This window comes from Hyperoodon ampullatus (assembly GCF_949752795.1).
Source record: "Hyperoodon ampullatus genome assembly, chromosome: 2".
NCBI classification, from domain to species: domain Eukaryota; kingdom Metazoa; phylum Chordata; class Mammalia; order Artiodactyla; family Ziphiidae; genus Hyperoodon; species Hyperoodon ampullatus.
Window position 1 is genome coordinate 22,883,876 of NC_136915.1, and position 22,570 is coordinate 22,906,445.

The 22,570-nt window shown below is 50.4% G+C and overlaps 3 protein-coding genes across 4 annotated transcripts in view; 2 read left to right on the forward strand and 1 right to left on the reverse strand.

Annotated features, from left to right (window-relative positions):
- The window catches only part of SMPDL3B (sphingomyelin phosphodiesterase acid like 3B), a gene marked incomplete at both ends in the record, with an annotated part of 29,023 nt that extends 22,817 nt beyond the window's left edge, over positions 1-6,206 (forward strand). Inside the window, 5 exons of the mRNA XM_079698234.1 lie at positions 660-803; positions 1,839-2,011; positions 3,150-3,330; positions 3,410-3,543; positions 5,841-6,206. Coding sequence (XP_079554360.1) covers positions 660-803; positions 1,839-2,011; positions 3,150-3,330; positions 3,410-3,543; positions 5,841-6,206 — 998 coding nt within the window. The remainder of the gene's footprint in view (positions 1-659; positions 804-1,838; positions 2,012-3,149; positions 3,331-3,409; positions 3,544-5,840) is intronic.
- Positions 6,207-7,128: 922 nt separating this feature from the next.
- On the forward strand, positions 7,129-12,956 carry XKR8 (XK related 8; the record flags this gene model as incomplete). The annotated part of the gene is made up of 3 exons (XM_079725715.1): positions 7,129-7,421; positions 9,500-9,696; positions 12,247-12,956. 3 exons carry the CDS (start codon positions 7,129-7,131, stop codon positions 12,954-12,956), a joined length of 1,200 nt encoding a protein of 399 aa, XP_079581841.1.
- A 6,469-nt stretch (positions 12,957-19,425) lies between these two features.
- EYA3 (EYA transcriptional coactivator and phosphatase 3) overlaps positions 19,426-22,570 on the reverse strand; it is a gene marked incomplete at its 5' end in the record, with an annotated part of 100,537 nt that continues 97,392 nt past the window's right edge. For both annotated transcript variants that reach the window (XM_079697795.1, XM_079697796.1), the window contains 2 exons: positions 19,426-19,941; positions 21,461-21,561. In XM_079697795.1, the coding sequence (XP_079553921.1) occupies positions 19,861-19,941; positions 21,461-21,561 (182 nt within the window). In that variant the 3' untranslated portion in view covers positions 19,426-19,860. The remainder of the gene's footprint in view (positions 19,942-21,460; positions 21,562-22,570) is intronic.

Genomic DNA, 22,570 nt, shown 5'->3' on the forward strand with positions numbered 1-22,570 from the left:
CTACTCACAAGGAAGAAATGAGTCTGACAGGCTCCCCTCTTCCTCCTGGGTTCATTCACAGGCCACATCCTCAGGGAGGCTCCCCTGACCCCCACTCCCACCCCTGTTATACACTCCCACAGCAAGTGTCTTTTCCCTTTTTGTGACAGCCATTACTCAATGCCTATCAACCCTATTGCACTGCCAGGCTTCTGGGCCTGGGGGCCCAGGTCTACACGTTTGCACGTACTAGGTGCTCAATAAATATTTGTTGATTCATGAATGAGTGAAACTCCCAAGGTCTTCCAGGGTGCAGCAGACCCCTTCCCTAACAGTAAGATGGATCTGGAATTGACAAGAACAAGGTACACTAAATGACCAAGTGGCTGATCATGGATCTAAAGGTTATTTGGATCTTCTAGCTTTCTCCTCCTCATCTCATGCTTCATTTCTGACCACGGAACTTTCTGCTGGGAATGGAGTTAGAAAACTCACTGCTCTTCCTTCCCAGATCTGAGCCAAGTTCTGCCAGATTCTATTATGTGGTTTTCTGCTTGGCTCTGTATTTTTCCTTATCTGTGCTATAGCTCTTCCCTATTAGCTCTGATAGCCAGTGGCTGAAACTAACTCCACTAAGCACTTTTGCATATATATTCTTATATTTTTCTTTTTCCTCCCAGATACTAAAGTCTATGCTGCTTTGGGAAATCATGACTTTCACCCCAAAAACCAGTTCCCAGCCGGAAGCAACAATATCTACAATCGGGTAGCAGAGCTGTGGCGACCCTGGCTCAGTAACGAATCCATCGCTCTCTTCAAAGAAGGTACTAACACCATTTGCTACTGTGAGGAGCACTTTATGCCAAGGTCTGATCTAATTTCATCTTCACAACAGCCCCATGAAATAGGGACTGATTTTATCCCCATTTGACAGATAAGGAGACTGAGGCTTGAACATACCAAGTCACTTGGCCCAGGTCACCCAGCTTGGAGGAGGCAGACTTGGGAGTAGGATCCAGGGCTGATTCCAATGCCCATGTTCTTAACTCCACAGCACTAATGAGGATCATAAGAGAATATTCACTGAGCATTTCCTGTGTGCCCGGAACTGCCCTCAGCACACTGCTAGACTCCTTACAACAATCCTAGGTAGGGGCAGTGGCCTTCAGTTCAGGCCAGGTTTCACAACCTTGCCATTGTTGACATTTGGGGCTGGATAATTCTTTGTTGGGGGGCTGTCCTGTACGTTGTAGGGTGCTTAGCAGCATCCCTGGCCTCTATCCACTAGTTGCTAGTAACACCTCCAGGTGTGAAAACCAAAAATGTCTCTGGATGTTGCCAAGTGTTCCCTTGGGGACAAAATCACCAGGTTGAGAATCACTGGTTTGGAGACACAGTATCCCAAAGTGACCTGACCTCCTCTCCTTCCTTTCCTCAGTCCCTTGCTGTTGGGGCTCCCCATTGGTCAAACCCAACCAGAAGCTCACAGCACAGAAGCCCATGGATTTAACCCACAGCTCCTGGGGCAGAGAGCTGAGCGGAGAAGGGTTGGCAGTGGATCTGGAGGGACAAACACACCTCCATGTTATTCCCATTATACGGAGGAGGAAACTGAGGCATAGAGAGGTTAAGGAACTTTCCCAAGTTGCACAGCTAGGAAGTGATAGAGCCAGGACTTGAACCCAGGCAGCCTGGCTCCAGAGACTTTGGTCTTACCCACGATGCCACTCCTATGGGAAAGATGGGAAGGGAGGACGCAAGGGAAGGAGAAGGTGGGGGAGTGAAGTGGAGGGGGACAGAGGTGTGTCTGTTCGGAGGCTGGAGACCCCTTCAGATTCCCCCTGGCTGTGATGTCCTAGGTGCCTTCTATTCTGAGAAACTGCCGGGGCCAAGCGCGGCTGGGCGAATTGTGGTCCTCAACACCAATCTGTACTACAGCAACAACGAGCAGACGGCCGGCATGGCCGACCCTGGCCAGCAGTTCCAGTGGCTGGACGATGTGCTGACCAATGCGTCCCGAGCTGGGGAAATGGTAAGGGCTCCCCACTCCTCCTCTTCCCTCCCTGGGGTCTCTTCCCCTACAAGTCCCCCACTTTGGCACAGACTCACCCACTCACTTGAGATGCCCACATCACAGAGGGTCCTTCATCAGCTCAGCACCTGAGGGGGCTGCTTCCAACCTCACAACAGCCTGTGAGGCTGGGACCCTGGAGTCCATTGCAGATGTGAGGCTCCTGATGGGCAGTGACAGTCTCAAGTCACACAATAAGTGGTGGGGCCTAGACTAGAACCCCAGTCTCCAGAATCCAAGGCCAGCACAGCTGCAGCCACACTGTGGACTAGACCTCAAGGGGATGCCCTGCCCTTGAGGTGTGTCCATCTAGCCTGCTGGGCTAGCAGGCCCCCGATGACTGACGCTGTGTCTCATTTGCCTGAGTCCCTGGTCTGACCAGCGCAGCCCAGCAGGATCTCATAGCCAGTGCTTTCGCCCTCACTATGCATCAGATATGTTGCTAAGTGCTTTATATGGATGATCTCATTTAACTCTCATATCTCCACCAGTTAGGTGTCCTTCCTGATGAGAAAACTGAAGCTCAGAGAGGTGACACACAGCTGGTGTCCAGCTGCAGTTTGGCTCCAAAGCTCATACTCTTAACTGTCCTTCCTACCACTGCCCCTGCCCCCCATTCTACCTCTTGCAACGGGGGACCAAGGGCCCAGGCATTGTTAGCTGAGAGACTCGAGGAATGTAAGACGTGAACACACATTACCACACAGCATATGCTACACAACCATGCAAGGAAGATTTGGTTACAGTGCCTGAGCTCTCCAAGAAGAGAAGACTTGTCTCTGAAGGATCAGAAAAGTCTCAGGAGGACGTATCCTTTGAGCTAGGTTTTGAAGCATGAGTAGCATTTACAGAAGTGAAAATGAGAAGGGCGCTCCAGGTGGCAGGCATAGCATGCGTAAAGGCACAGCGGGAGGGAAGCATGTGGCACATTCATTTCTGGGTACAGGGTGATGCCGGATCACCTGGGAGAGGGACGGGGGAGGAGGTACCTTTGAGCCCATCTGCTTGCCTCTGGGGAGACGGGCAGGTTGTGAGAGGTAGAGATGAAGAGCTGTGGAAGGGGGTCTCTGAGCCCCTGCTGGGCACCCCTTCCTCGTAGGTGTACATTATCGGCCATGTGCCCCCGGGGTTCTTTGAGAAGACGCGGAACAAAGCGTGGTTCCGGGAGGGCCCCAACCAGGAGTACCTTAAGGTGGTCCGGAAGCATCATCGAGTCATTGCAGGGCAGTTCTTCGGGCACCACCACACCGACAGCTTTCGGATGTTCTATGATGATGCAGGTACTCAACCTGGAGGGCAACGGCCAGACCAACTCCCTCTTTCCCTCGCCAGCCTCTCAGCTCCACTCTCTCCTGAAAGGTGCCCCCATCAGTGTCATGTTCCTTACACCTGGGGTCACCCCATGGAAAACCACGCTACCTGGAGTGGTCAATGGAGCCAACAATCCAGGCATCCGGGTGTTTGAATACGACCGAGCCACATTGAGCCTGCAGGTCAGGAGCCTTGGGTCTGCTGGGGCCAGAGGAGGAGGGAGGAGGGACCTGATAACACCACTGCCTTCCCTAGCTGATCCACCCTCTACTGACCACTGAGACTCAGGAAGGTCAAGTTACTTCCACCCTTTTAGAGCTCAGGATCAGAAGAACCCTGGCTCTACCTCCAAGTCCTGCCACCAAGTCAGGTCAATTCTTCTCCAAATTGCCCTTTGCCCTGGATCATTGTCAAGGCCTCCTACTTGTTTTCCCCGCCTCCAGCACTGCCCTGCTGTAGCTCATCTGGTACAACTAAGGAGGGGGATTAATCTTTCTAAAGCTCTTCTTGTCTCTTTCCTGCTCAAAAGCCTTCAGTGGCTCCCCAGTGCTCCCAAGATAAGTTGGATCTCTTTGGCCTGGTATTCAAGGTCTCTCACAGTGTGACTCTCCTTGGCCTGGTATTCAAGGTCTCTCACAGTGTGACCTCAGGCCCACTGCCAGGTCTTCTCTACACTGACTACGCTGCAGCCAAGCAGGCCCCTAACTCAATGAGCAATCCCACACCTCCTGGGATGTGCTTGTGATTACTGAAATGACAAACAAATATTATTCCTTAATGTATTCAACAAAACGTGTTAAGCCTCTGCTGTGTGCCAGGCCCCGTGCTAAGCTCAGGAGATACATAAGCGAACAAAAGTCACTGCTCTCCTGGAGCTGACAGACAATAAACAAACACATAAAGTTAAGTGTGGCACGAAATAAGTGCTAAGGAGAAAAGAAAGCAGGGTGAGGAGGCAGGTGGTGACACTTACTGGGTACGTGTATATATGTGTGGTGTTAATGGGGCAGGGAAGTGTCACTGATACGGTGACATTTGAATTCTGAGTAACTTCAGGGAGTGAGCCGTGGGAGTGTCTGCGGAAGGGGCAGGAAGAGCATGCCAGGGGCCCAGGGTGGGAATGTGCTTGGTGTGTTAGGGGTGGAGCAGGGAGGCCCGTGGGGCCACGGCCGAGGTCATGAGCGGATGCGGGGAGGGGGCGTCAGCTAATGTAGGTCACGAGGACGACTCTGGAATTTTAGAAAACCGTCATTCTGCTGGGTGGAGAACAGGCTGTAGGGGGTAAGGGCAGACACAGGGGGATCAGTTAGGAGGTGACCACAGCCACTGAGAGGTGATGGTGGTGTGGGCCAGGGTGGCACCCGTGGGTGGTGAGGAGACCCAGATCCTGGATGTATCTTGAAGGCAGAGCAGACAGGATTTGCTGGTGGATTGGATGAGGGGTGGAAGAGAACGCGAGGAGGCAACAAGGACTCCAAGGCTTTGGCCAGAGCACCTGGAAGGATGAGGTTGCCATTTACCAAAACGGGCTCACTGCAGGAGGAGCAGATTTTGGAGGAAAACCAGACGCCTGGCTTTCTTGTTAACTTTGGGATGTCTAAGTGGCATCCAGGTGAAAATGCTGAGGGAAGAGGCAGCTGGGTATTCAAGTTGGAGTTCCAGAAGAGGTGGGTACAGAGATTTAATCTGAGTGTTGAGAAAGGACATTTAAAACCAGGGACTGCATTAGTTAACCTGGGTCCTCGACTCTAGAGTGAATGTATATGGAGAAGAGGTCTGAGGATTTTTAAGAGTGTGGTCCATTGTCCACACGGGCGCTCAGACCGCAGGGTTCGGGGAAGACTAAATGAAATAATGTAAGGTGCCTAGCAAGAAATTGCCATCCACCATGGCAGCTCCTCTTACCCCACCTCTCCTGACCTAAAGCAGATCTGCAAATTTAGGTGGAAAGTGTTGCACAGATAAACCCTTCCAGATTCTAGTCCTGAAAATGCACCTGAGTACTCAGGGTCTTGGGTGTAGCCCAAGCCCCCTTCAAAGCACAATTCTATAAGCTCTCTCAGCCAGGCACTCCATCCCACTGCTTTTATATTGCGTTTTATCCAATCTTTCTGCAAATATTTACTGGCAATCTTCTGGGTACCCGGGAGCTTGCTGGAACAGAAAATGCACAGGCTATGGGGTAAACAAGCTGGGTTCCAATCCTGCCTCAGCCACCTGTGGGACCCTGGCCAAGTGAATTAACCTCTTTAGGACTCAGTTTCCTCATCTGTGAAATGGGGACAATAAGCGCAGTTACCTCATCAGATTCAATCAGAGGATGTCTGCCAAGCATACCCGGCAACTAGTAAATGCCCAATAACTAAGAGCGGTCAGGATTACAGCTATTAGAATCTGGGGGCAAATGCAAGGTGGAGGATTGGGGGCAGAAGCGGACAGCAGCTGCTCACAGCCGGCCCGCCTCGCGCCCCCTCTGCAGGACATGGTGACCTACTTCTTGAACCTGAGCCAGGCGAACGCGCAGGGAGCGCCGCGCTGGGAGCTCGAGTACCGGGTGACCAAGGCCTACGGCGTGCCCGACGCAGGCGCCCGCTCTATGCACGCGGCGCTGGGCAGCATCGCCAGCGACCAGGGCGCGCTGCAGCGCTACTACGTCTACAACTCGGTCAGTTACGATACGCGGGCCTGCGACGAGGCCTGCCAAGCCGAGCACGTGTGCGCGCTGCGCGAAGTGGCCTTCGACGGGTATGCCGCCTGCCTGCCCGCACCCGGCGTCGCGCCCACGCCCCGCCTCGCGCTCCTGTTGGTGGCGCTGCTGGGCCTGCGCACGCTGCTTGTGCCGTGACCTTGGGCGCCGCCCGCTGATTGGCTTGGCTCGCCTTCCTTCTGGTAAAATGGGGGAGAGCATCACCCCCGAGAGCTGGACTTTCCACCCTTTCCCCGGCGTCCGCAGAATGAACTGGGACGGGACAGCCAATCAGGAAATGAAGCCCCAAGGGCACCACCAGAAGCACATTTCTTTCAAGTTTCATGTTTTATCCCAAACACAATGCTCGTCGTGCATGTTATTCTGTTATTAATTTGTAGATCATGTTTAAAGTAACTCCCTTGCCCAGTTATTGAATGTTCCCCCCTCCTCCTATTCGGATAATCCGAGTAAAATGAGCTGCCAGGAAGATGCGCCTGGTTGATCCAGTGCCCTCTGTCTCCTCCCCTGGCACACGGCCCGGACTCGGAGGCAAACTTAGCGAAGTCCCTCAATCAGGGATCGGGACGGGCCTTGGCGTTCTGTTGTTTTGTTTTGCAACAATGCAGACGTGAGACATCGCAGTTCTACCCCGGGCGCTAATCTCCGGGCCATATTCGCCGTTTTGGGTCTCCAGGAGCCTCAAATGTAAAACAAGGCGATTAGAAGCCTCCTAAGCCAAGGGCATTGCGCCTCGGACGGTCCGTCTTCGGGCCTAGCGGTCCTCGGGGCCCTCAGGGCTCAGCGGGGCTGGGGTGAGAGTGGGGGGGGATCCCTAGACAGGCGGCAGGGCCAGGGATCTGTGGGACCGCTGATACCCCAACCGCGGGGTCTACGGACCTCGCTCCTCCCCGGACAGGGCGGGACGGGGAAGTCCCGCCCCCCAGCCCGAGCCCTGGGCGGCCCCGAGGGCTGTGTCCGCCTCCTTCCTGCCACCGCTACCCTGGGCAGGGAGGGGGACCCTGGGCCGGGAGGGCGGGTCCGAGCCCAGAAGAGAAAGAGGGGCAGAGGCTGGCGGGTCATGCCCTGGTCGCCACGCGCCGCTCTCTTCTGGGACCTGGTCCTGGGCGTATTGGGCACCCTCGCCTTCCTGATCGACCTGGGCGCCGACCTGTGGGCCGCGAGCCAGTATGTGCTCAGCGGTCGCTACCTGTGGGCCGCGCTAGTGCTGGCGCTGTTGGGCCTCGCCTCAGTCGCGCTGCAGCTCTTCAGCTGGGTCTGGCTGCGCGCCGACCTCTCCAGCCCGCACGCGCCGAAGCCCCCAGGCCACTGCCTGGCGCTGTTGCATGTCCTGCAGCTGGGCTACCTATACAGGTGAGAGCCCTGCCCTCCGGGAGAGGGAGGGGGAACGGAAGTCAACGTCACCTCCTGCAGCTGGGCTGGTAGCACAGGTGAGAGCCCTGACCCCGCGACGGGGGCGGAGAGGAGAGGGCTGAGACCCTGGAGAGGAAACTAAGCCCCTTGCAGTTTAGCGGGCGCCTCTCCCTACAGGTGAGCTCCTGATCCCTGATGAGGGAGAAATCCGGCTGGCAGCCCTCAGAGCTCATGAACGGTACCCTTCCTGGCACAGCTGAAGAAACTGAGGCCCAGAGAGGGAAGGGAGGCACATGACTTGGAGTCGGACCCTTTGGGATCCAATCCGGCTTTACCACCTGTGTGGCTTTATTCCTGCCTTTCTCTGAGCCTCAGTTTCCTCCTCTGTTAAAGGAGGTAGTGACCTAGAGATAGGTGTGGCTCGCAGGCCTGTGGTGAAGGGCAGAGGGGGAAGTGCCCCGCACAGTGCCTGGTGGCAACAGACCTCCCATTGCTTTTAGCTGTGGGTGGAGCCTTGGGCAAGTCACTTGACCCCTCTGGGTCTCAGTTTACTCGTTGTTCCAGAGGCTCACAGTGTAAGGATTAAATGGAATGAGACCTGTAAATTGCCCTGGTGCAGAGTAAGCAGGCAGCAAGTGTCAGCTAGCTTCATGATCAGCTGGGTCACCCTGGAGTTTCAGCAGCCCTGACCCCCAGAGCAGCGCTTCTTCCCTCATGGCCAGTGCCTCCCACCCTGTCTTTCCCAGTTGTATTCTCCCTGAACCCCAGTTGTATTCTCCCCACCCCACCCCTTCACTCCCAGACCAAGCAAGAGGGCAGAAATGGGGTCTGACTCATCCATGTCCCTGGAACCATGTAGGGCTGGGCTCAGGCGGGGGCCCTCTAGAGATAGGGAAACTGAAACGAAGGGGTCAGAGTCATGTGATGAAGTCAGGACATGATGTGGTCTGGGTTGGGATGGGATGGACGGAGCCAGGATCTGCTCTTGAATCCATGTTTACAGATTCTCCCCAGATCTTGCCTTGAGTCTCCAGGAGTGGGTGAGAGGAGCTTTGAATGTCACAGTTTTGCCTGAGGGACTGTCCAGGCATCAATAACACCTTGGGTGAACACGAAGGGGCACAGTTATTACAGTCCTGGCAGCCCGCAATGAACCCTGAATCTATAATTACATCATGTATCTTCTGTTTCTGCGGAGCATGAGTCAGACAGACTGTACTGAGCTTTGGTTGAGAAAACGGGGTCTCTGTTCCTGCCTGTGACTAGGCTGAGGCCTCTGCCAGGGCACTGGGGGACCCCCCACCTCCGAACTCGGGCCTGCTCCCTGAGTGTGTTGTCAAGTTCATCCAGTTCATCCAAGTTTACTGGAAGTGACAGTAAACGTCTGATGAATGAATTTGCAATGAGTGAATGGCCTCACCTCCCAATAGCCAACTGAGATCAGTTCTGGGTGGGGGGAGATCTTGGTGCATCCTCCACTCCCCCCTCATGCCAGTGGATCACTCAGGCCTGTGTGTCCAACCTCTGGACTCTCTTAACTCTGCCCCGTCTGTTCTCATCACTCTGGGCAGGCCTCTTAAATGGATCCCTGGGTGCTCTTTCTGTAGCACAGTAGGACCTGTCTTGCCTGTGCTCAGAAGGTCTCAATGGCTCCCTTCCCCACAGGATCCTAAGAAATTCTTACACTTGCTAAAATCTGAGAATGATCACTTTAGGCAATTTCCCAGTACACCTTTCAAATTCAAACAGCTTTGGGTCCAAATCCTGTTTCCACTGCTCATTTGCTCTTTGGTCCTGTTTCCCCATCTGTAAAGTGGGGATATCGTAAAGGAGTAAATGGGACAAGGTTTGTGATGAGCTTGGTATGGTGGCTACCGCAGAAGTAATAGCTGTTGTATTTATCCCCACTTCACAGATGAAGAAACAAGTTCAGTGAGGTAAGTCACTTGCTCAAGGCCTTATAGCATGTATGTGACGAGCTAGGATTTGAGCCTGTCTGCATCCACTCGATGGGTAGGGAAGGAGGAGTGCCACAGGATGCTAACTGGGCCCCTTGGGGCATCGTGTGTACTGCCTAGGTGCGTGCAGGGGCTGCGGCAGGGGCTGCTGGTGTGGCGGCAGGACGTGCCCTCCCAGTTCGACTTGGCCTATGCTGACTTCCTCTCCCTGGACATCAGCATGCTGCGGCTCTTTGAGACCTTCCTGGAGATGACACCGCAGCTCACACTGGTGCTGGCCATCATGCTGCAGAGCGGCAGCGCCGAGTACTACCAGTGTGAGTGTCAGGCCCTCGGCCAGCCCCCCTTTTACACCTTGGGAAAGTTGCCCACAAATGTCAGAAAGGTTTTCACTCTTTTATAAAGGCTGCTTAGAAAATAGGAGAATGTCTTTTAGTCGGGCAGGTCTGTGTTCAAATCCAAAGTTATGCTCTAGGCTTGAGTTTGGACAAAGGACTCCACCTCTCTGAGCTCTCAGTTTGTTCTCATCTGGACAAATAAATGGATGTAATAAATGGTCCTACCTCATAAGGTTAATGAAAGGTTTAAGTGAAGTGATGCCTATAAAGCCTCGTGCCTAGTGCATAATAAATCTTAAGTGTAATTTTTACTATTTTGAAGATAACAGATGAAGTGTGTAGGGTGCCTGATGCCTAATAAGCAATTTGTTGATCAATAGATAAATTATTGAGTGCCTTTGTACATGCAGAGCGCCTTTGTTTTGATCGAGCACCTTTGTGCCTGTCCCTGTGTTAGGAACACCACAGTGAATAAGGAGATGGACACAGCCCCTGGCCTGCCAGGACCATAGACTGTAAAGCAGGTAGTTACAGTAAAGCATGTGGAGTGATCTGAAAAGGAAGAGGCAGGTGGCCTCATAAAACACAGGAGAGGTTTGTGCACAGAGAAGCTTTGGGAGGGCTTTTAGGGGAGTTGCCCAAGGTCACAGGCCGGCTGGCAGCCAAGTTAGGACTCCAGCTCACATCTGATTCAGGGTCTAGGCTTCCCCTTCTCCTTCTCAGCCCTCGCACACCTGCTGCTGTACAAGGCACAGCCTCCCGAGGAGCCAGTCCCAGCTCTGCCTCCACTCTCTGCGGGACTTGGAGATCCCCTCTCTGGCCTCAGTTTCCACAGCTGTACAAGCTGGGGAGTTGGACTCAATCTCCAAGGGCCCTTTCAGTTTGCTAATCTGAGTCTGCAGTATTAATTGAAAAACAAAACAAAAAACAGTAATAGCAGCCATCACGATTGAGTGCCTGCTATTAGCCAGCACTGAGGAAAGTGCTTTATTGTCATCATTGCTCACATTCATAGCACCTCTAGTTTGGTGCTGTATTTATCTCCATTTTACACCAGAGGAAAGAGATGCCGAAAGGTGAAGTGATTTGCCCTGGGACGCACAGCACTCATTGTGCACCTACCATCGGGCCTCTGTCTGTGAGTCCTGCATCCACAGATTCAGAGGGCTGACTCTGTTATGCCATTTTATGTTAGGGAATTGAGCATCCGCGGATTTTGGGAACCAATTCCCTGTGGTTACTGAGGGATGACTGTGTTTTTTGTTTGTCTCTTTGAAGGCAGTGTGTGTCTAGGACCAGGGCTAAATGGGGACAGTCTACACTGTGTGTATGGAGTGGGGATGGGAGATTGAGGGAAGAGACAGGTTTTCCCAACTTTTGTTTAGCAAACATGTATTCAGCTGCTGTTATATGCCAGCTTCTGGGGGATCCCTGGGGACAGAATCTGTTTCCTACCCTGAAGGAGCTCAGAGATAAGGAAATCATTACTGTGTGATAAGACTCCAGACAGGAGTGGGGTGCTGTAGGGACTGCACAGCGGAGTGGGCTGGGGTGGGGTCCGGATGGGTGACTATAGGGGATAATGAAGCCAGAACTTGCAGGGTAAGGAGGAGTAGGCCAGGGGAACCAGGGTGTGGGTCTACCTAATACCAAGGGCACCGCTTGTCAGGTCAGAGAATGCAGCATGCTGGCAAACTGGAGGAACATCAGCCCTGCCGAGACCCTGAGCGTGGGGTAGTTAGAAAGGCCACAGATCTGATTCCAGGCTGGGAGTGGGTTCCTGACCCATAGCAGGTTCCCAGCGAACATCTGTTGACTGAATGCAATAGGGAGGGGGTGGGGAGGAAGCAGTCTAGAGATGCTTCCAGCCCTCGTTGGAGGGCCTGGTGCTTCTAGTCCAGGATGGGCAACTAGGAGGTGGGATAGGATCCCCACTGTACACGTCGAGTCTTGGAAAATCAAAACCAGGGCCCAGTCTGAGGGTGGAGGGGAGTGGCGGCTGTTCCATCCATATAACAGGGACATCCCTTTTGGTCCCGGAAGGCAGCTTCAGCTAGAGGCCTGTCGTCACCCCATGGGATTTCCTGCTTCCCTTTCTGAGACTAAGAAAGGGGAACTGGACTGCTGATTTTCAGATCCAAGAAAGGAGTGGGCTGTTCCGGGAAAGGAAGGGTAACAGGGCCCTAGAAGATGCTCAGGGTGTGGCCAAGGCCCAGGGGTGCCAGATGCTGGGTGACAGGGGTGCCGATGAGAGTGTATAAGTCACACACCTTCTCATCCGTGAAAAATATAACCGTGGTAGCACCTGAAAAGGAAAGGTTTGTGGTGAAAGGCAGACTCCATATGGATCCTAGCTCTGTTTGGGGTTGTGTGAACTTACTGTTCTCCAGCTGTAGTTTTCCCTTCAACAAACTGGGGGCCGTACTACCCACTTCAGCGTGGCTACGAGGCCTCCGCAGTACCCGTGGCCTCTGGGGAGTGCCTGCAGGCTGCCCGCAGGGCTCACCTGTCTCCTCTTCCTCTTCGTAGGGGTCAGCATCTGCACGTCCTTTGTGGGTATCTCGTGGGCACTGCTTGACTACCACCGGGCCCTGCGTACCTGCCTCCCCTCCAAGCCCCTCCTGGGGCTGGGTGCCTCCGTGATCTACTTCCTGTGGAACCTGCTGCTGCTGTGGCCCCGAGTCCTGGTCGTGGCCCTGTTCTCAGCCCTCTTCCCCCGCTATGTGGCCCTGCACTTCTTGGGCCTGTGGCTGGTGCTGCTGTTCTGGGTCTGGCTTCAGGGCACGGACTTTATGCCAGATCCCTGCTCCGAGTGGCTGTACCGGGTGACGGTGGCCACCATCCTTTATTTCTCCTGGTTCAACGTGGCTGAGGGCCGAACCCGAGGCCGTGCTACCATCCACCTGGCGTTCCTCCTGAATGATAGCCTTCTGCTGGTGGTCGCCTGGGTGACTCAGAGCACCTGGCTGCCCGGCGGGTGCCTGCTGCAGAGGCTGCTGCCTGCGGCCGGCGCCTGCTTCCTCCTGGGGCTGGCTCTGCGGCTGGTCTACTACCGCTGGCTGCACCCCAGCTGCCGCTGGGAGCCTGACCAGGTGGACGGGACCTGGGGTCTGCGCTCCCTCGAGGGGCGTCAGCTGCCTCAGAACAGGCGCATGGCCCATTTGGCTAAGAACTTTTTCCCCAGAGGTAGGGATGAGACTGCTTTGCCATGGAAGGGAGAGGTGAATGGTGTCCTTTGAGGCAGGGTCAGACCCAGCCAGGGGACTGAATGGAATCAGTTGGTAGAATGTAGAAGATAAGCTGCTTATGCTGCTATGGGCCTTGATTCACTCAACGAGCACTTGATGCCTGATCTGTGCCAGGCGCTGGAGACCAGAGGTGAGTAAGACAGAGGCCTGCCCTCAAGGATGAGAACAAGATGAGAAGGGCTGGGCCCTGGAGGGTCAAGGGCCCCAATTATGTATGAAACACTTTGGGAGGAAAGAAGAGACCCCCCCTCTTCCCTTACCCCCAAACAAGTATAACCCCAAAGCATCCCAGTGTTGGTATTTTTACCTCCTTGGCTACCTCTAAAATAATTGGTGGAGCTGCTGTCCCACCACTGGTTCCCCTATCCTGGGCTGGAAGGCCCCAGGACCTCCAGGATGTGTTCTGGAATTCTTCCTCCCCTGGCCCACCCCAGTCATTCCATTCATTCAGCAAATGTTTACCGAGGGCCTTTTATGTGCCAGAAGCATCATTCTAGCCTTGGCAGATCAGCTGCCATTCCAGCTTCACCTCTTACCCTCTCCAGCTGCTCCAGAACAGGCTCTCAGGCTGGAAGCCAGGGATGCCTGACTGTCTGGCAGCCCTGGCAGCCCCTCCAAGGCCTTAGGGCAGCTGGCCTGGCCTCTGCCCCTGCTCTCAAGGGGTGACCTTTCAACCAAGTGCCTTGTGAACCTGTGGTCTGGGCCATGGCTCAGCCCGCTGAGTATGTTTTTGTGCTTCAGGCAGTGTACTTTCTACCTCAGTCTGTGTGGGTGGAAGAGGTGTGTGTATCTGCGTCTCTGTAAGCGAGAGACACGTGTGTTGTCTTTGTTGAACAGTATTATTAGATGATTATTAAAACCTCATGAAATCCCCTAGCCTAGTTGTGTCATTAAATCCACCGCCAAGTTCAAAGCCGCCTGGAAAAAAGGGGTCAGGGATGCAAAGTCCTCTCAAAGTCGGTAAAGGCCCTGGGACCAGAGAAGAGGGCTGGCTTAGGCAAGACTTCTTAACCTTGTTTTCTAAGCGTCAGGAGCTGGTGAGCCAGTGTGGTGTTGACCACTCAGGTGGGCATCAGAACCCAGATCTGGGCTGACTCTAGTGTGTGCTCTTAGCCGGCTCTGCTGCTGGGCCTGGCGGGAGTAGGTTCACCTTTGGTATCAGGAAGTGAATACGCGAGCGCAGGTGAAGCAAGGTCTTTTTGCTGGGAGGTCACTGGGAGCGATGCAGTGATGACAGGGGATGTGGATGTGGGCAGTGGTGTTGGGGAGGTCTGTGGTTTGGAGAAACAAGGAGCAGGGAAAGGGCACTGGAGACAGAAGGAAAGGTTCATCACCACTGGGACGGGATCCAGGAGAGTCTGTTATTCATTCATTCATCTAGTGGAGACACAGTAAACAGAATAAGTGAAAGAATGTATCAGATAGTGTTAAGTGCTAAAAGAAAAATAAGGTAGGGAGAGTGCCTGTGTGTCGTAGGTGGGAGTTACAATTTTATATAGAATGGCCGGGAAGGCCTCCCTGAGAAACTGATACACGCCCTAAAGGAGGTGAGGATGACAGCCACGCAGATGTGCTTTATTCCAGACACTAAGTCAGCAGTGACTGGATGAAGGAGGGCTTGTAGCAGTTACACTGGCCTGGAGCCAAGGCTGACACAGAGATGAAGGTTGGGAGCAGGGAGGAACTCTGGGAAGATGACGCTGGTGCTTTTTACATACACAGAATGGTAGAGGTAGAAAGGATCTCCAGGATCACTTAGTCCAATGATTTTCAGACTTTTGAATTTCATGAACCAGTATAATGGCCAACATGGTTGCCAAGTTAATTTTAATGAAAAAGGGCAGTAAAAACTACCACCATCTATTATCTTGTCTTATGAAAGGACATATAACCTCAGAAAAAGGATCATTTTTTAAATTGACTATAAACACACATTTGCACACACACAAAAGTGAAATCATTATTTTTCTCAACTCATAGGGAATATCAAGGTTTGAGACCTCAGAGAGCAGGCTTGGCCTTTATAAATCCCTGGGCTTAGTGTCCAACCTAGCCTCAAACATAGCTTCTAAGGGGTTCACAAAAACAAATACTTGCTCTCAACTCTACTTCAATTAAAACAAAACAAAACTTGCTACATTTACTTTTCTCTACTTCTTCCTGTCGTATGTGGAGAAGACTAGGCTCTGGGGAGATGCCATACATGCCCAAACAGAGGATGCAGTGTAGTGTCTTAGGCTATTTCCCCTGAGAAAATCCAAAAAGATGTTTAATTTTTTGGCTAAGTTCTCATCTGTATTCTCTAGATGAAATTGTCAAATGAGGGTAACAGGTATGTAATTTAAAAAGCTGTGGAATTTAGTGGTTGTTTCATTTGTAAATAAAGTTCACGGAATCAAGAATTTAAAAAAGAGGACAGTGATGTTACTTGTAATTAGAAATTTCCTTTGAAGATTTCCATTTTTTTTTTTTATGTCAAGAAACTTGTTTTTGAAGAATAAAAAAGCTCTTGATTTGCTCATTTTAACGTGCCACCGGAAAGGTTCTTGAGAAATGTGCAGATATACCTATTGGAGGGGGAGATGGAGGTGTTTACTCTTTGGGCTTAAAAACTAATAACACTCTGATACCTGTACTTCTGACCGATTAACAAGTTTGCTTCAACTATATTGTGGCTCAAAATGTGCATCTTCTGATGAAAAGATTTAATGCCTCAGAATACAAGGCAGCCCCCTCTTTTCTGGGGGGAATTAATTTGGGGAAAAATACATCTTATAGTCTGACATGTATGGTACTTGGAAGCTAGAACCCAATTCTAATCTCCATTGGAATAAAAGGCAAAAGGATGCCTGACTGTTTTCCAGACCAATGAACAGTCAGACTCAAATCTAAAGAAATGAAAAGAGAAAAAGTAGTTGATGTAACATGAAAACAAGCCAAATCAAACATTTGGATATCTATTTGTCAGTTTTATTGCTTTTGCATTTTAAGCTCAGCACAGCAAGGTATTGATTTTTTTAAATAATTAAATTTCAGCACATTTGACAGCAAATGAAATCTCTTGGCATTCCAGTCCTAAACTTTGAAAAGTGATGTATTTTAGAAACAATTAAGAAATAAACTTTCCCTTGCAAATTATTTTAAAATATCTAGTTTATTTTCTCATTTATTTATACCAAATGGTTAGTTTTGTTTGTTTGTTTCTTTTGGTGAAATTAATGACTCAGTTACTGAAAGGGTGCCATCTTTCTAATGAGCTCTTCTGATTTTTTATGAAGCCCTACTTAGAAGCCTACTCAGCTGGGCAACTGGGCTGATCCTACTCAGAAAAGACACAGGAGCAAACCATATAGAAAATAAAAACTTTATTTTTTCAAGTTTATAAGATAGTTCCCATTACATATAACATTATGGTCAAGGACTCTACAGCCACAAATGCCCGCAGTCACATAAATATATCTAATCAGTGCCTTTTCCTGCTAAATGAGGCATCTGAAGTCCAGAGGGTCATGTTTTGAGTAGAAGTCGTCCTTAATGGGATGGCTCCCATCAGTGCATTAGGAACTAGCCAAGTAACCTTGCTTGCTAGAGCTGTCTGACTCAGAGGAGAGGAAGGGACAGGGCCTGCTGATCAGAGGTGGCACAGAACTGATTTTCTCTCGTGGTTTAAGATATTTCAAAATCTCAGAATTCAGATTTGGCCTCTACAGGGTATTTGGGGAATTCCAACTTTTGGATGAAAAAGGAAGCCAATTTAGTGGTAAGAAACAGAAGCCTGCTTAAGAGGGGTCCTAACTGCCCCCTTCCTGCAGGAGCGAGGAGAGGAAGGCCCCAAGCCCACCAGCCCTTGGCTTAGACCATCGCTCTCCCAGGAAGAGGGAGAGCGTGGCTCCGCCCCTCGACTCCTCTCCCCCACGGTTCAGTGGCACTGACACCCATTCAAGGTAGTGAACATCTAGAAGCTCCATATACTGCAGCTGGAGTTTGCCAATCAGATTCTGCTTGGAGCTTTAACGCGAACAAGTTTGTGTAAGCTGCGAACAAGCTGTGGCACAAGTCTCCCGGGACACTAGCTTTGCTCCCCCAACTTGCAGAAGACAGGAATACCCCAAACCAAATAAAAGCCCAAGTAGGCATCTAAATCTGGAGCAGGCATCCACTCTCCTGGACACCACCAGCTGCCCCAGGGGCACCGGACAGGGTGATGCTAAGGCACAGTCAGTTTTACATTCGAAAGTAAAGCCACCTCTCAAACCCAGGACACAGCTGACAACTCAGTTCCCTACTAGAGACGGCCTAGCTCTCACCACGAAATGTGCAGACCCATCTTACAGAACCCACGGTGCCCAGATGGGAAAAGGACTCATCATGTGCCTTATTCCATGGGGACTCTTTCTAGTAAAGAGGCCTTCCCCCTTGACGAAAGGACCCACAGTATCCTTTCGACCTCAGCCTCCAAGAACTCGTGGTGCTGCCTACTTATTTTCCTCTCCAGACCTCTGTGCTGGGGAAGAGGAAAACACAGGCTCCAAGAAGATCACTGGGTTCCCTGAACAATTCATTTTGGCAAAGAGGAGCCAGGAAGCTCCATTTTCTGTCTACCCTCTAAACAACCAGAAAAGAGCAAAGGCGGCACTGCTCAGAGAGCTTCCTCACCTCTCTTAGCCAATTTCAAGTTCCTTTTGCAAAGACCTAAGCCGTGCAGTCAGAGGAGGAGGGAAAAGGCCATCGAAAAAGGAGTCCAAGTCATATTCTAGGAATAAAGAGCTTCTCCCAGCGGGCAGGGAGAGGGAAGTGTGTGTGCGTGGACCTGTGTGCACGACGTGGGTACCGCTCTGCAGCCTGAAGCACAGCACCAACAGGGTGGCCTACGTCCAGGGCAAGAAACCAACAGCTCTACTGCCAGTACGGGGAGGACTAGGGGCCTGAAAGTACAGACCCACCCTAGAGCATTCTAAGATAAATTACCAAGCAAGGCAGAGCAGCATCTGGGCAACTATGCTGAACTCAGACCAAGAAGGTCCACCTCAGACTTTGTATCTCCCATCCAAAGAGGCAGCTAAGTAATGAGCATTGACTTGAGCTCCTCTCCAAAAACATCTTCTCTGAAACTGAGTCATGAAGCACTTTCTCAATCAGTTCTGAGGGAATGTGTGATCACCCTTTCTCTGGGTGATCTGGCTTTGGAAGGAATCTGACCCCTTTGTGCTGCAACATCTCTGAAAATGGATATGCAGAATATCTGAGTACAAGCATCTATAGCTGGGGTTGGTCAAGGATGCCTCCTACTAAGGACCCAGACTACACCTCTCTGAGGTGCTTATAAAATCACTTCTCTCTGTGCAACCTGGAAAGAGGCCGAACTTCCTGAGCTCTACGGAAGTTTATTCTGCCTGAGCAGACGCCCAGGCCAGTCTTGGAGGGATGGGGCATCCACAAACACAGCTGGACTGAAGGCTGAGACCAGTGCCTGGGCACCCACCGATCCTCCCAGAAGTCAGGTTGAGAGATGTTCCTGCACTGGGCCCAAGATTGAGTTTTCAGGCATGGAGTAGGGGGTCTACAACCTCATTTAAATCAGGAAAGTGTTTCTGGCCTTCTGGTTTCCCACTTTAGAAGGGGATTTGAGAAGCGGGAAGGGTATTCCATGGGAAAACTGGGTTGTGATCATGGCAATCTGTTCTTCAGTTTCAGGCTGTGATCTGGGTAAATATATGTCCAGAACACCTTTCAACAGGGCTTAAAGGATTCAAAGAAAGTCAAATCCCTTCGTAGTTTTGGCCAAAAGGTGATTATGAACCTTTTCTCAGACTTGATTTGACTACTGGGGTCCAAAGCCTGGGGACTGGCCAGAGCTGCATGGGGGTGGACATGAGGTACAGAGGGCAGGAAAGGGCCAAGAGCCCAGCACTGATGACTAAGAAGGGCGAGGGTGCTGTAGAGGTGAGCATGTGTTGGGGAAGGGTGCTTCTCTGCAGGAGGAAAAGGTGGAATCTTCTTGTTTCAAGAGCCAAAGAAGTGGAAATTCCTAAGAAGTCTTAGTTCTTCTCTCCAGTTTGGACGTAAGCCCCTTGGGACATACCCTTTGACTAAGAGTCAAGCTGAAGGCTTACAATTTACTGTCTAAGAGAAGGAGTTTCTAGGGTTGTGCCATTTGGTGAAAGGGGACTAAGGCTTCTAGGATGGGAAACAGCAAAGTCTACAGTGAGTCAGTGTCCATGCCCCACAGTTCAGCCAGCCAGGAGATGGAGGAGCCGGAAGGAAGCCGCCCGAGAGAGCAGAGCGCTGGGCAGCTGAGGAGGTGCTACCGTCACAGAGAGGTATCTCAGATATTTCAGTTACGAGTTTCCAAGGAAACTTTACACACCCCTTTCTTGCTAGAAAGAGGGGGGGAACCTGCTTCAGACACCAGACCCTTACCTATAAAAATAACATATACATTCACTGGGAATATGTTCTACAGCTAAGGAGATTACAAAGACTGCAAGAGATGTTATTATAAAAGTCTGCTGCGTTTATCCTATCACCACAAGTTAATGGCAGTTCTCAATCTGGTCACGGACGCAGAGTGCAACTCTGCCCCAAGAATTTCCTTTTCTTTTTCTTCATTTATTTTGACACAAAATAAAACAAAACAAAACCCAGAAGAATTAAAAGCACTGTAGCTGCGATGAGTCTATTGTTCTCTCAATCCAACTGTCTTCCGCTCCTATGCGAGGATGAACACGGGGCTGCAGCTCACTCTTAGCAAAAATAAGCTTCATCTCTTGCAGCTGTTGGTTTTGATTGTGTTCTCGCCAGCATTCCATGGAGAAAGAGTTCCCAGTTGGTTCCGGTCTCTAGCTCCTTTCAGGAGCGAAAAGGAGCTCGTGGGGAAGGCTCTTCATTCCAGTTCTTAGAGAAAATCAAGCTCCAAAGCCTGGTGGAGGGACACCAGGTCTCCGTGGTTTGTGATCCTCCAGAAGGGCATGTTGTGCTGGAAGGGGGCGGAGGGAGGGGCACTGGTTGACCCAACTTCTTTTGGGAGCTTATATTTACCCACACCCCTTCCTCCACAGACCTCTCCCCAAAGTACCTGGTAACCCTCCTTACTCCTGCCCACCTCATAAGACTGTCATACGGATCAAGTAAGTCGTGTGTATAGGGACATATGTATACTACAAGACATTTACAGATGTGAGAGATTTTTATTAGGTTTCAGTGGTAACTCTGTGCTTTTATGAGACAGACTTGTTCTAGGTACTATGCACGATCCTCAGAATCAAATAAAATGACCCATGTAAGAAATCAGTATTAATATAGTATTACATTTTCTTATGGATAGTCTATTTTCTATAAGGTTCAGAGCTGCAAAGCCCAAATCCTGTCCATGACCAAGATGAAGAACACAGAGATCTAGAAAATAATAATCCCACTATATTATGTGATCAGAGTTATGTCCAGAATACTGTGTGCCATTCTGGAAGCCATATTTTAAAGAAGGGCTTTGAAAAACATGAGTGTTGGAAACCATGTTGTATAAAGCTGATGGAAATTAGCTTTACTAACCATTTTGTTCAGACTGGTTGCAAGTTACCTGGAATACTGAAAGTCCTAGAACACAGTTTTTTTGGCATGTAGCTCAGTGCTTTTTCAAGCCTGCTGCTCACACATAATATTTAAAAGGCCTTGAATATACTGAAGAGGAAGCAGACTTGTTATGTTGTGCTCAGAAGTGCCAGATTAGGACCAGGATACAAAACAGAAATTTTAGTTCAATGGAAGGAGGAACATCCTAAGAGCCTGTATGACCCCACAGTGGAACAGGATACCTGGGAAGCAGCCTCCTCGCCCTTAGGTATATTCAAGCAAGGACTAGAAAGTCTTCTGTCACAGAGGGTGCAGAAAAGATCCCTCAGAGGGAGGAGACTGAGATCTAAGCCATTTTCCAATGGGTGTACTCTGTGGCAGATGACTAGAAGCATCAGCTTAGAGACACAAAGTCTGATAATGACTTGAGTTGTTCTTCTATCTCCCCCACTCCCTTCTTCTTCAGACCAAGAAGCACTGATGTCTACATCCACTAGTGTCTTCCCCAGAGGGCAACAAGCACTTTAGAATTAAAGCTGGAAAGCCTGGAAAAGTCTGAATGATTGGCCTTTAGTAGTAAAGTCTCACGCTCTTGAGAAAGCATTGACCTCTAAGACGAAGATGGAAGATGGGGCCCACGTCAGGTTTAATGATGGGTGTCCTTGCAGCAGGGCTCAAAGATTTTAAGACTTTAGAGTGGCAGGGAGGAGAGAGAAGGGGAAGATCTAACAACTTACACGGAAAACTCTGCATATGGGGAAAAAAATGACCCTCTTTCTTTTTTTTTTTTAAAGAAAAATGGGAGAGGAATAGGAGGAAGGGAAGACACTGTAAATGCACAACAGATTACTACAATTTCTGAGTTTTACCATTTTTCTAATTGCCCAATGCATTCCCATATAGACTATTTATTTTGCCATGGTTACCTGTTTGGCTGCGATTTCTTCATCTCGTCCATCTCCAATCACTACGTATGTGACTTTCTTTCCAAACCTTGACACAATTCTCTCGAAGCAGCTCTCCTTACCTGATGAGAAAAAGAGATTTCCTATTAGGACATTCCTCCCTTTCTTTTTTTCAATACCAAAGAAAAGGACTGCTGCTAGGTTCACCTGCCTGTGCTTAGACAGAATCAGGGCAGCCCACGTGGTTTGCTTGGTGGGGAGCAGGGGTGGCAGCTAGAGATCCAACAGGCCCTCTGCACAAAGAATGTGAAATTGTGCCACTCACACAACAGACTTTCTAGGCACTGTGCTCTCCAGGTTCTTATTTTAACTTTCACACTGAGGGTGAAGTACCTAAGATCTTAGTGTGGGATGTTTCTATAAACACCGTATGAGAGCTGTGCACACTCCCTCCCTCTTCCACATCTCCTGTACTTTACAGCATACAAAGCAGTTTCAAAGTGTTCGTTCACTTAATTCTCAAAATAATCCGGTGAGATGGGTCCCATCCCCTATTCTGATAGATGGAAATGGACCCAAAGGATTAGTGACTTGCCCCAGATCACAAACAAGCTAGTAGCTAGACTCTGAGCCTCTGACTCCAGAGTCTAGGCTCTGGTCATTGTGCCTGACAAAAGGACGATTTTTGAGGGGAAACCATTAGTGTAAGAAAAAGAAGTGGAAGTCCCTGATTTCCGGTTAGTAATTAGGAAAAAACAGCCATTTCCTTCCAACTCTACATTTCCCAGAAACAGTCCTAGTTCTGGGCCTTATGTCTTTCAGGAGGGGAGGAGTCTCAGAGTACCAATGAATATGGCAGCAATATTTGTCACATCTGGAACTTCCTATTATATTGTGTAACTGCAACTGAGATCCTGTATCAGTGACATTAACCTCGGGAAATGGGTGATTTAAATCCACTGCAGACAGCTCTTAGAAACATGGCGATGTATCAAAATTCAAATCCTACCTGGAAACAACACCTAAACATGCACACATAATACTGCTGTGGCAGACACTGTACTTGCGTAAGTAAATAAAAAGAAAATTATTTCTCTTGCTCTTCCTTCACCATCTCTTATGCTTTATTAA